The sequence below is a fragment of the Trypanosoma cruzi genome, genomic scaffold (genome assembly GCF_000209065.1).
Source record: "Trypanosoma cruzi strain CL Brener 1047053516989 genomic scaffold, whole genome shotgun sequence".
In the NCBI taxonomy this organism is placed as follows: Eukaryota; Euglenozoa; class Kinetoplastea; order Trypanosomatida; family Trypanosomatidae; genus Trypanosoma; species Trypanosoma cruzi.
Window position 1 is genome coordinate 17,232 of NW_001849187.1, and position 12,168 is coordinate 29,399.

The 12,168-nt window shown below is 42.9% G+C and overlaps 4 protein-coding genes and 2 non-coding genes across 6 annotated transcripts, besides 17 other annotated features; 2 read left to right on the top strand and 4 right to left on the bottom strand.

Moving 5' to 3' along the window:
* Positions 1–340, bottom strand: Tc00.1047053508649.5 (tryparedoxin peroxidase, putative; the record flags this gene model as incomplete). The annotated part of the gene is made up of 1 exon (XM_802002.1): positions 1–340. A coding segment is annotated over one exon (340 nt), but the record flags the coding sequence as incomplete, so codon positions are not given.
* Positions 1–12,168: a sequence feature (heterozygous, non-Esmeraldo-like haplotype).
* Positions 400–425: a microsatellite.
* Positions 471–535: a sequence feature (A-rich).
* Tc00.1047053508649.10 (beta propeller protein, putative) lies at positions 660–2,108 on the bottom strand (the record flags this gene model as incomplete). Its single annotated transcript, XM_801999.1, has 1 exon — positions 660–2,108. One exon carries the CDS (start codon positions 2,106–2,108, stop codon positions 660–662), a length of 1,449 nt encoding a protein of 482 aa, XP_807092.1.
* Positions 2,221–2,243: a microsatellite.
* Tc00.1047053508649.14 (hypothetical protein, conserved) lies at positions 2,317–3,276 on the bottom strand (the record flags this gene model as incomplete). The annotated part of the gene is made up of 1 exon (XM_802001.1): positions 2,317–3,276. The coding sequence occupies one exon, from the start codon at positions 3,274–3,276 to the stop codon at positions 2,317–2,319; it is 960 nt and encodes a 319-aa protein (XP_807094.1).
* Positions 3,088–3,148: a microsatellite.
* Positions 3,418–3,460: a microsatellite.
* Positions 3,509–3,605: a microsatellite.
* On the bottom strand, positions 3,676–4,983 carry Tc00.1047053508649.20 (hypothetical protein, conserved; the record flags this gene model as incomplete). The annotated part of the gene is made up of 1 exon (XM_802000.1): positions 3,676–4,983. The coding sequence occupies one exon, from the start codon at positions 4,981–4,983 to the stop codon at positions 3,676–3,678; it is 1,308 nt and encodes a 435-aa protein (XP_807093.1).
* Positions 5,294–5,338: a microsatellite.
* Positions 5,430–5,452: a sequence feature (AT_rich).
* Positions 6,370–6,389: a microsatellite.
* Positions 6,561–6,588: a sequence feature (AT_rich).
* Positions 7,221–7,250: a microsatellite.
* Positions 7,998–8,049: a microsatellite.
* Positions 8,132–8,564: a mobile genetic element.
* Positions 8,390–8,410: a sequence feature (AT_rich).
* Positions 8,580–8,604: a microsatellite.
* Positions 10,778–11,053: a mobile genetic element.
* Tc00.1047053508649.30 lies at positions 11,955–12,034 on the top strand. Its single transcript, XR_008255561.1, has one exon. It is a non-coding gene; the product is annotated as a C/D small nucleolar RNA (snoRNA), TB8C3C2 (small nucleolar RNA).
* On the top strand, positions 12,086–12,161 carry Tc00.1047053508649.40. The gene has a single exon (XR_008255562.1). It is a non-coding gene; the product is annotated as a C/D small nucleolar RNA (snoRNA), TB8C3C3 (small nucleolar RNA).

Below are 12,168 nucleotides of genomic sequence, written 5' to 3' on the forward strand. Positions count from 1 at the left end.
GGTGTGAATATTGGCTGTCGCATGATACAGCCACGACCTGGGTGTTAATCTTATCAAATTCTGCCTGAGCATCTGAAAAGGCTGTGATTTCTGTGGGGCACACAAAGGTAAAATCCATAGGATAAAAAAGAAGAACAACATACTTGCCCTTGTAGTCATTCAAGCTGATGTCCTGGATTTTTCCATTCACGACAGCTTTTCCTGCCCACTCAGGTGCTGCCTCGCGCACCGTGGCAGTCTTATATGCTTGGTAGTCCAGGTTAAGAAGTCGCAGGGTGTTGCAGAAAGCCCGGCGTGAAAGACCCTTCTGCAACGAAGTCACGGCCATACGACGAAACATGACAAAGCTTTTCTTGTGTGTGTGTGTTTTTTTCTTTTTTTCTGAGAGCGGGGCGAAGATTTCTTTTTTTTTTTTTTTTTTTTTTGATTTCAATTAATGTTTTCTGACGTTTGTGATGGCAACTACGTCCAGAAAAAGAAAAAGAAAAAAAATAAAATAAAATAGAGAAAAAAAGATGGAAAGGGATAAAAATAATTAAATGCAAAAGACTAAAAGATTTATTTCATTAGTAACATCATTCATACCACCAACAACAGTGGCGTGTATTTCCACTCTTTGCCTCCCGTGTTTACTTTTCTTTAGATGATACATGCAAACCTTAAACGTCATTTACTATTAGCTCCATTATGCTTAAAGTATGCTCCATGCGCTGAAGGGTCGCGAGAACAGATCCCAAACGCCGGCGTGCAATCATCATTTCCCTGTGAAGGAAGTTACTCTTTCCGGCACACGTCGCGTAAATTTCAAAGATGACATCCATCACAATCATCATTGATTCACAAAACTGAGGGGAATCAACGTGGTTCACCAAAAACCGAAGAATGCGCACAATTGTTCGGTCGTTTTGACCACTCATTGCCACATGTAAAGCACCACGACGAATAAGTTCCTCCAGCGTAGAAACAATAACGTCCGAGTTACGAGAATACAGCGCTGTCTTTATTGCACGATTGTACTGATACGACACAAGCTGCTGTCGAACATCATGTAGCTTTGCACCCAAAAAATCATCCTGTGTATTTTTATCTTTTGCTCCGAGTTCATCCTCCACCAACTCCACTTCTTCTTCTTTCTCGTTCTGGTCCAAAGCGCCTCCAAGCCTCATTATACGAAGATCTCCCCCCGCAGTGCCAACAGCAAACTCGGATAAATTTGGATGAACCGTCACGGCAGTCACTGGTGCATCAAACTTCTTACCCGCTAGAGGTTCCAGTCCCCCCTTCTCCAAAGAGAAAATCTTTACGCGTTGATCCAGCGATCCTGTCAAAAGAACACTATTTCTTTTCGAAAAAGCAAGGGATACCACCGCTTTTGTATGGTGTGATTCCTGCAACAACATTGTGGAAAGACCTTTACGCATGTCAAACAATATTAATTGATCTCCTGCAGTACATATCAATATGTTCGTGTGTGTGTGGAGCATTGCCTCTACAGGACTCCCGATATTGTGCCCACTGGATTGAATAGGGTGCTCAAAGCCAACTCGTGTGTCCCACAAGTTAACATTGTGATCGTATGAACCACTAAAAAAGCAGCCTGGAGAATAGTTCTCAAGACACCGAACATAATCCGTATGCGTTTTGGAGATAAGTAACTCATTTTCATTCATAATATCCCAAAGCCGTAAAGTCGTGTCATCGCTAGCCGAGACAAAATTGTGTCGGTCCAGAAATATCGCGTCCCTAACTTCTCTAAGATGACCCGAAAATTGCCGCTCAAAAGCTGTTTGCATGGATCTAGCAATCACACGCTGGTTAACAGAGAGTAGAACCATTTTGTCATCATCCCGAAACCGAAGAGAGAAACATTTTTTTTCTCGCTGCTCATTCGTAATCACACCTTCTGTCTGAGGCACTCGTAGGATTGTGAGTTGATTTGTAGAGGTACAACCGACGGCCGTCCCAGTATTGTTGTACCTCACACAAGTCACCTGACCAAACAACTTCTGCTCATAGCACAGGCAGGCATTATTCCATATCACGGATCGATCCACCTTCTGTGCAACTGGAACCCGTTTTACCGGCAGAGACCACAACTTCTGATCCATGTCTCTTTTTTCTTGTTGGACTTCCCTAAACACCCCAGAAGAATAAAATCAAATTTAAAAAAATAAGCAAAAATATTCAATGCATAGCAAGATACCAAAATATATAAACTGGAAAAAAAAAAAAAAAAAAAAGAACACCAACGAAAAGCCAATTCCGCACTGCCAAAACACCAATAAATATATATTCAAGGGAAAGCTTCTTAAATAATCACAAAGGCAAGACTTGAACACATGTCAACCCTTCCAGCAGATAACCGGTCGTCATTTCCTCCACGTCATAGCATACTAGACCGTCTTTTTGTCGGCTACACTTGATCATACCTTGTATACCAAATCTTCGATTCGTTCGGTCCACCATGTCCAAATGCACTAAATCCCCTGGTGCTAAGGCAGGGTAAACTACAACAATCTGGGAAAGAGACGCAGAATCGTCGGTAAATGAATCAAAAAAGGAAACCAAATCCACAAATCCGGTAGAAACAGTGCAGTTAAAAAAGAGTTGCGACTTCATATAATTGGCTTCTAAGGGAGAAGTGCAACAAAGTTGACAAATCTGCTCCTGTAATGCTTCCTTAGAATGCATTGAGGAACGATAAACTATTAAAGGTATGTATCCAGGAACAAGAGAGCCATGATGCCGCAACACAAATAAGTTCACTACACCCCAACAATGTGTGAATTTATAAAAAGGCAAAAAAAACTTTTGAGAAAAAATAATTTCAGGCACATCATCCTGTGGATGAAGTACCGTTTTAACCAATGGATATAGCACTCCATGACTATCGCTATGCACTGTATAACACACCAAATTTCCCACATCGGGAAGCCATGCGTGAATCATTTCGTATATATAGGACATATTTGACCGCAGACGAACAGAAAAGCATTGTGTCCTAGTAACTTTTCTAAGAGTGTCAAAAAACTTCACATATACCTTAGTTCCTGACTCTTTTAAAACAGGCATCGCTTGGACCTGAGAACTATTAGTTCTACAAATACAACAACTACTACTACTACTAGTATTATTAGTAGTATTAGTATCTGATGGTTTGTACGAAGCAATGATCTGCTTCATTGATGACAACTGTTGCTTTTCTACCAGTTCACATGGGAGTTTTCCAGAAGGTGTAATATAGGCGAAACTAACATACTCTAATTCACCATACATGTCTAATAAAACAATGCCACTGAGAGCAAACAGAACGCCCTTTTTGTTGTTGTTTTCCTTTCTTCTTTCCCCAATGATTATGATTCCGTTTTGGCTTTCCGCTGGGAGAGAGAAATTTTCTCACCCTTTTCCTAAAACGATAAGAAAAAAAAAAAAAAAAAAAAAAAAAAAAAAAGGAATAAAAGTAACAAAGATATGGTGAAAAGGCGCTGTTGGCGCGAACAACAACAACAACAAATTCATACAATAATAAATAATTCAGACAAAAAAAAAATTAAAGGTAGATCTAAATCAATAGATGGGTAGATATAGATATGGATAAATAAATATAGATATTTCCCTAATTTTTCAACTAATAATAAGGGACAATACTTCTTATCTCAATAAAAAATAGACGCATTACTTCAGTTCTTCCCATCTTGCGCTTACCTCTGGGAGATCGCACCTTTCACACAACTGTGTGATTTCGCTCTTCAGCGTCTCTGCAATGTACACCTCTTTGTTTTCTTTTGAAGCCTTAGTCACCAACTGATAAAGAGTCATGATAAAGCTTTTTATTGAATTCTTGTCACTAGTAGACAAGGTTGATTTCTCCTTAAAAAGATGTAGTTTCCCATTGATATAGGCACGAATATTCACTTGTTGTAGGATCTTTGATGCATGCAGAAGAACAGTTTCAGCATGCTCGGGAGGAACAGAACTCTTTAGAATTTGCTGAATGCATTGACTACCTTCCTGGGGAGGAAGTTTCAGTATTAAAGCGGCGCTTAGATCTGGATTGTGAATAGCCATAAGACTGAGCAATTCGATGTTTATTCCAAGTCGATGAAACAAATCACCAGAGGAAAGTGTATGAATAAGTTGCTGTTGTTCCTCCTTGTTTAAAAGACTGTTACAGCTCAATGCAATCAGCTTTTTTGACAACTTCCACTCTTCTGTAACTGGTTCAGTGTCAAAAAACAGTAAATCACTCCCGGGGGAACCTCCGGGGGTTAGAAACTGCAGTTCACCTGACACCAAAGGAAGGGAAGGAAGTTGTGGTCGTGCCGCTTGCAATAACAAAGCTGCACGGACTCCAGAATCAAAAATCGCCGAGTTTTTTGACAGTGCTTCACATGAATTCTTTTCGACATCTTGAGTCCAACAGTGAGCAATATTAGCAATGGATTCCTTTAATTGTAGACTGTTGATTTCCCATGCATTCAACGCTGCATCAATTTGTTCTTGTTTATCATAAAGTACTGCAAGCGATGTTTCATCCAGAGAAACCTTGTTTGCAAGTAATCGAAAAGCAAAACCCTTTGCTGCACAGTGGAAACGATACTTCTCCGCATTGATCGCCTCAAGAGATTTTTTCCCCTCCTTTGTTTCCTTAGATGCATACTTGATTTGCTCCGTAAAACAGACATCTTGCCGCATGACTCGTTCTAATTCCAGAAGTGCATCGTAGAACACACACTTGGCTGTTTCACACTCCATTTTGCACATGATGTCCAAAGTAAAGAAGGAGGACACAATGCCTACACCTTCTCCTGATTTAATCATACTCTGAACCAGTTGCTGGATGGCTCTAGAAACATTAAAATGAGTATCCTTTGGAAAGGCTTCTTTAAATGACTTTTCAAGCACAGAAAACTTGAGTTTTCCGTCACCCAGAAACTCAATCAGACGCTGCGTGTCTGCAGAATTAAGATACTCTATAACCATTTTTTCTACTCCACCCCCAAAAAATCAGCAAACAAACAGCAGAAAAAATAAGGAGAACAATAAATATAAACAGGATTACGTAATGAAATAGAGGAGTATAAATTAAAAATGATAATGATAATAACAATAATAAATATCACATCCCCTTGAAATAAAGATGAAATTCAAGCCGCCGAAAGAAGAATCCCTGATTCCGGATCCCCATATTTCCCTCCATGGAATACTAAACCCCTTGGCCCGAAATAAAGGTAATGGGGCAAACAAGGAAATTTTTTTTTTTTTTTCATTCAAGAGAATACCACTGGAAACAAAATAAATAAATAAAATGAAATAAATAAGATAAATAAATAGATAATAACAATGATTGGTAGATGCAAGGTACAAAAATAAAATTCATGTCCAATCAAGTCTATAGTAAATTTTATGTACCTTATTGGTGAAAACGGAATTAAATTTTTAATTTAAAAATCAATGCTTTAAAAAAGAAAATCCGCCTTTTTAAAGAGATACAGCAAGCAGAGCTTCACGAAAAGGTCATCAAACAACAAAACTTAATCACCAATCAAAAGAAACCTCACGGTCATAAGCGCAATTGCTTTACATCCCCTCTTAAGAATATTCGCTTTGACACAACTCCCACCCTAATTTTAGATAATAATAATAATGCTTTATTATTATTACTATTATTCTTATAGAAGGAGCATTCTTTTCGTATAAGTTTATATTCCCCATTGCCATTCTAATAAAAAAGAATTTAAAGTAACCTGTGATCCCACTGTGTATAAATACTCATGAAGCGCTGGAAACCCGGCCAGGAAAACTGTACCTTTATCGTCACCCTTAAAAAAACAACAACCATGCATTTCACTGTATTTATAAATACTTGTTCGATACACTCAAAATAGAAGACAACAACACACGATAATAGAAGTTTAGAAGGGAACTCCCTCATTTGTTTCTTCAAATTCGCATTACGCTCCGTTGATGCAAGATGCAATCCTTCAAAGCATTTAATTCTCAATAAAACATTTATGTCACACTCTTAATAGCTCAATCCTATTCTCAATTTGTTTATGCACCCAAAATACCCGTGCCTTCCTGTTCATAAAGACGGAGAGAATAATTTTTTTACCGAGGGTGTCATCTGCCAAATAAAAAAAACATTTTCCTATCTCCATGGATGAACAAGAATAAAAAGAGAGACTCGTTGCTACCTGAACAGCTTTTTTTTTATCCAATCATGTACAAATCTTAGAGACAATTCATTCTCTCTGTTCTGAGAAAAAGTTCTGAAAAGGCAATACTCCGTGTATAGCTTTCGGCAATCTGTGAATAAATACCGGATATCAAGCGTGCAAAAAATAAAAAACATAAAATAAATATCTAAATAATAATAATAATAATAAAATTGATTGGCAATAGCACCTTTTTCATCAGAAAGGTCCAAACAGGTAAAAAGTCCTTTCTTGTCATTGGCATTGAATCCATATTTACCGCCTTACCAGACCTTCCTGTCTTGCAGATAACTAAATGCCCTCACCAAGCCTTCAGAACTATCTATTAACTCCCCCCCCCACAAAAAAAAGATAATAATAATAATAAAATGTCCATTTCTCCTAGTCAAAGAACAATATAATCGACAAACCAGGCCTTGATATAATCGACAATATAAAGTGAAATTACCTTTGGTAAGACAACCCCAAAAAATTCAAATAGTTCCAGCTGACCCAGAATGCCCGATCACTCTTGCAGAATTTATAATACGCTTCTCCCATCTGAGGTGGGATCAAACTGATTATCAGTCAGCTGGCTCATTTACCGAAAATAATTTAAAATCTCAAGCCTTTGTTCAGATACTACAAACTCACCATCTCCTAAACTTGAATCTAAAAGCTCCAGAGATATAGCCTCAGTAACTCTTACGGCATCTTATACAACAGTGTACAAGAGTTTTAATATATTTGACAAATCCCTCACATCCTGTGAATTTAAAATAACAGTGAAGAACCATACCAAAATAAAAAATATATAGACAGTAATCTCCACATTTCTCCCTAGTTGCTATTTTAATACTGCAGCTACATATCTGGAATTCTCATGAGCTTGAAAAGAACTGGTAACTGAATCTTAATAGGAGGACATATTACCACATTTTTCCTTTCTTACAAATGTCCTTATTTTGCATGAAGATACGTACTCAAGGAAACTCTCAAGATCCTAATAAATCGTCCCACTTAAAAATAAAAATAAAATAAAACAAAATAAAAGTAATGGTAACAATGGTAATAAAATAAAATGAGTCAGTAAAACAAAAAAAGAGCAAAACGACTAATTTACCAACAGAAGCTGCAAAAAATCAGCTTCATGAATAACACCTAAAAGTTCATAACCCCAATTCATCTTTTCACCGTGCGTTTACCCAATCTTGAGAAGACGAAAACGTTATACCAACTGAGGAAACAATACGATCGGCATCATCACAACGGCTTTGATAAGAAACCTCCGGAGGCAAAAAATATAGCCTAGGATAGGAACTTGTCATTCTAAGCGGTAAAGGTTTTTCAAGTTTGTTATCCTCAAATAAAAAAGAAAAATCCATTTTTTCACCCAAAAAAGATAAACCTTCCACTCTTTTCATCGCTATCCTTGCAACAGATTCATTTGGAAAAGACACCACATAATCGGTTCTTTGCACGTGCGATGTAAAGTTCCAACTCAAGGCTTCGGGAAACAGTTTCACCACGTCCGCGCTTGACATTGGTGAAATCACATTCTCAATCTTTATCCATTTTGTGGCACCATCGCCAGGTAATTGTGACATGACATCGCGCAAGCAGAACATTCTCTACAAACCTACCAAGTATCCAACATAAATTCACGGGGAAAAAAAATAATAATATAGAAAAATCATACATACACGCATCAATATATTAAGAAGTAGAATAAACCCAAAACACACGGAAATAAAATCAAACTTCTACTTGTCAAAGCCAAAATTCTCCTCATAAAAGAGTATAATAATAATAATAATAATAATAATAATAATAATAATAATAATAATAATAAACGACATAGTGGTAAAACCAAAATTAAAATTTCCTCATCATGTGCTTATTTTCAATAAATAAATTGTATGAAAACAAAACAGAATAGTTTTCCGGGCAGCTGGCCGGATCCTGAAATTATCTATGGAAACCAAACAAGTTAGGAAAAAAGGTTCTTTAGTTAATTGCCTCAATGTTTCCTTTTCATTTAATATATAGAATTCCGTGGACCATTAGCATGGTCCTTTGTCCTCAGTTAGGATTTGAAATATTGTTACTTACGAAGTGGCAGACTTTGGGGTCCTCCAACCACAAGACCCCGCCGCGTGGTGGGAATCAAAAGGGGGTTAGGGTGGGATGGCAAAATAAAATTTAAAATTTATCTGGCCTCTATCGGCTCCCTGCCCCTACAAAATCGCGTTCTTCCCAAAAGAATCATACGGTAGAGAGTATAATAAAGAATGCATTCATTTATCAGGATACATACATTAATTAATTTAGCCAGCTCTCCCGTGATCATTCTTTTCACAAGCTCCTAATGTTTGTCACCAAAAAAACAAAAACAAAACAAAAACAACCCCACACCATATCCCTAAGAAAAAGACTCAAATTTTAAAAGCTGCGACAGCCATAAAATAAGTTTTGTAAAGCCTGCAACAGAAAAACAACATAAAACGATGGCATATTTTTCATTTTTCTTGCTACCATAAAAAACAACAACATGGGAAGCACCATAACCCCCCGGTCAGGGCGCTGCAGCGAAGAGCGTGAAATAAACAGCTTTTACACATCCGCCCCGGGCTGGCGTGGTGGCTCGATGATCCATTGTTTCCAAGAATCGGTAAAACGACAAACCAATAAATCACTAAAACAATCTATAAATAACAAAAAGAGGAGAAAAGCTACCTGCCAGGAGCGTTGGCGTTATGCGGTATCTGCGAGGAGCCCCGTTTCTTCTTGTCGCGCAGAGGCGGTTTTGGTGGCGGGGTCTTTCCACCTTGAGGAGCGACTGCGCCAATATTTTTGCGAGGCACAGATTCTTCACCTCCCAAGCGTTCGCTCCATGATTTTTTCCAGGCACCTGCATGGCCTGGCAGCGGGGTGGATGCGGCATGTCCCTTTGCAAACATCATTTTGGATAGTTTCCGCGATGTCCGGTCGATGCCTGCGGCTTGCCTTGCCTTGCGGTGGCGGTCCAGTCCGTCGTCGCTGTGGCGCTGAAAGTCGCATGCCGGACGGCGAAAATCGGCCGGTGGTGGTCCTATCGGGGCGTTGTCGGCGGGCGACGCACGTTTTCCCGGTAACCTGGCCCCCTGCCGTCCTGGAATCCGCAACCGAGTGGCGTTGATGAATGGGCGTGTGCGTGTTATTTTGGGCAAATGGCGCGTTGTTCCTCGGCGGCGTCCGCCTCCTGCGCGGAGGAGGGGGCATTCCTCGAAGACGAATTCTCTGTGTGGATTTGTTTTTCTCCCTGCTGCGTTTCAAGCCCTACGGCGCGTGGGTGTTTGGTCTCTATTTTTGTCGCCGTGACGTTCTTACAGTCGGGCGGCGCTTGTGACGGATGTGGGTGGCCGAGGCGCCGGCGTTGACCGCCTGCCCGCCACATCAAGGGAGTTTATGGAGTGCTGTGGCCTCTGGTGCCGGCTGCGGCTCTGTTTCGGAGCGTTTGTGTGCTTGCATGTGTGGTAGTAGCTCCGCCCGCGTTTGGGCCGCGGCGACGGCACGTGCGTGGGATTTTGGGTCGCAGCATTCGTAGCAACCACACGTGTTTGTGCGGGACCCCGGCGCGGAGGCGGGCCAGTGCGGCTTCTTCCCCAGGAGCGAGGGTGGTGTCCGTGCGCGTGGTTTCCCAGTTGCCTGCTGCAGTGGAGCGGGGAGTTTCGGCCTTAAGCTGTTGGGCGAAAATAATGCGTTTGGTCCGTGCGACCATGCCGGTGATCCATGTGTCTGTGAGCTGTGTGTGTGTGGTCTGACGTCCTCCGGGCTTCCGCATCACAAGCCTCATTCCTGGATACATCGCGGTGGCCAAAGACAAACTGCATCCGTATGCGCGCTCCTCGGTGCTGCGACGCCGAAGGAGGGGCTAGCGTCGACGAAGTGTCGGGTCAGACGCCACGAAAGGGCCCTGCGTGCAGAACGGTGGGGAGGGACGGTGATCCTGCGAAGATTGACACTCCACACGGCGCATTGCTTGTCTGCGGGATGCTGCTCAATTGCTTTTTGGACCAATACGTAAGGCGATGCATTCGGTTCTGCGGCTGCATGGTATCCGTTCGGCGCCGACCCCGGCAACGTTGATCAGCGTCCCATTCAGGTACAGCATCGCCAAAGCTTACGATATGACATCGAGTTCCACGGAGCCGTCTGTATACCGCTCGTTGTTTTTTCATTCTGGCTGTGGCGGCGGGCCTTTGCGTCGGAAGTGGCGGGCGATCCGGCGGCCACAAGCTTGGGGCCTAACTTTTTCGGGGCCATCTGCGGGGCACCATCGCGAGAGGCGTGGAGACGGACTCGGGCTGCGGGGAGGGCGCTGTGCCATGATGGGGTCGTGTGGAGTTCTCTGGCGGGGCGCTGCGGGTAGCAGATGGTGGAGGCACTAGACCGCAAAGCACCACCACGTGTCTCGCATCGCAGCACACACCGGAATTTGCGCGCCAGCGCCGTATCGGGGAGGGGCCGCGGCTTTGCTTCCAACAGGGGATCCTCCACTTTACCGCCTTTCGGGATTCCTGCAACAATTTTTTTTTGGGGGAGCTTGTGAAGAGAATGATCGCGAGTAAAGCTGACTACCTTAATTAATGTATGTATCCTGATAAAACGAATACACTTTTTTACGACACTTTTATACCGCATGATTTTTGGCATGACCACGGCTGTAGGGGATTAGGGAACCGATAGCCGCCAGATAATTTTGTAAATTTAATTTTGCCATCTCACCCACTCCCTTTTGATTCCCACATTGCGGTGGGGTCCTGTGGCTGGAGAGCCCCAAGGTTTGACACTTCGTGAATTATTAATATATATATGTATGTATATATGTATCCAATCCGAATAGAGCGCAGCATGTCACGAGAGTGGCTATCGGAATACATATGTGTACATATACTTACTTGGGGCAAAGCTTGAGGGTGTGGTGAGCCCACTGCTTTTTCACTTACCCCCTCTTCCTACTGTATTGCTTGATTCTCGTAAATAACTTTACGATCCGGTCAATCGCCCCAGGCGAATGTTTGCTTCTTTTTGCTCTTACCTCCCTCTGGTGCGAATCGGCCTGCCTCTTTGATTGGACGTCTTCCTTATGCCCCAAGCAAGGTGACACATGTTTTATTATTGCGGCTGCGCGCCGCAGCCATCCATCGCTTCCTTCGCCGGCGGTGTCTTTGATTGCTGGTTTGCGTGGCGTGGTGTTAATTTGTGCGACTGCTCGTGTGACTCACTCGTGTTGCGGGATGGCTGTGTGGGAGGAGCTCGTTCATTTTCACGTTGCCGCGTAACTGAGGGTGAGTGCTGGTAGCCACTGAACGGCGTTGCGCCTTGTGTGCCGGCTGCTGTGCTTCCACTTTGTGCTGAGATGCTTGAGGGGGCAATTGTTTTTTGTTTTTTCTTTTTGTTTGCATCCCACTCGTCTGGTCACGGCGGCTGCAACGAGACTCTGCGGCAGCCTGATCGTTGCGGGCGTTACATCTCCTGCTGTTGTCTCCTCGTTGTGTCGGTGGGGAGGAGGCGGGCGACGGCGTCGGTGGAGTGGCGCTGCGGTGGGAGAAGGAAGGCACTGACCGCCGCTGACGGCGACCGTCTTTGCTGCCGGCGACCTGACGAGATGACCTCACCGTTGTCACACCCAACCGGGATCGATGCGGGCCGCACCGCCTCTCTCTTCCCTCCCTCCATCCCCCAGTCTCCTGCAGACACACGAACTGCGCGGCGGCGGCGTGATTACAAACCGGACGTCTGAAGGTCAACCGACCGCAGAGTCGATGTGGACCCTTGTCCCCCGTGGCTGAGTGCCGCCACCGTGCTTCTTTGTTCCTCCCTTTTGCCCTTGTGCATGCCGTGCGCGCATGATGCCGCTCTTTGTTCTGCAATGCCGACCCACGTGAGCGAGAAACGACGCCTTGGCTACTGGCAACTGACGCACTCA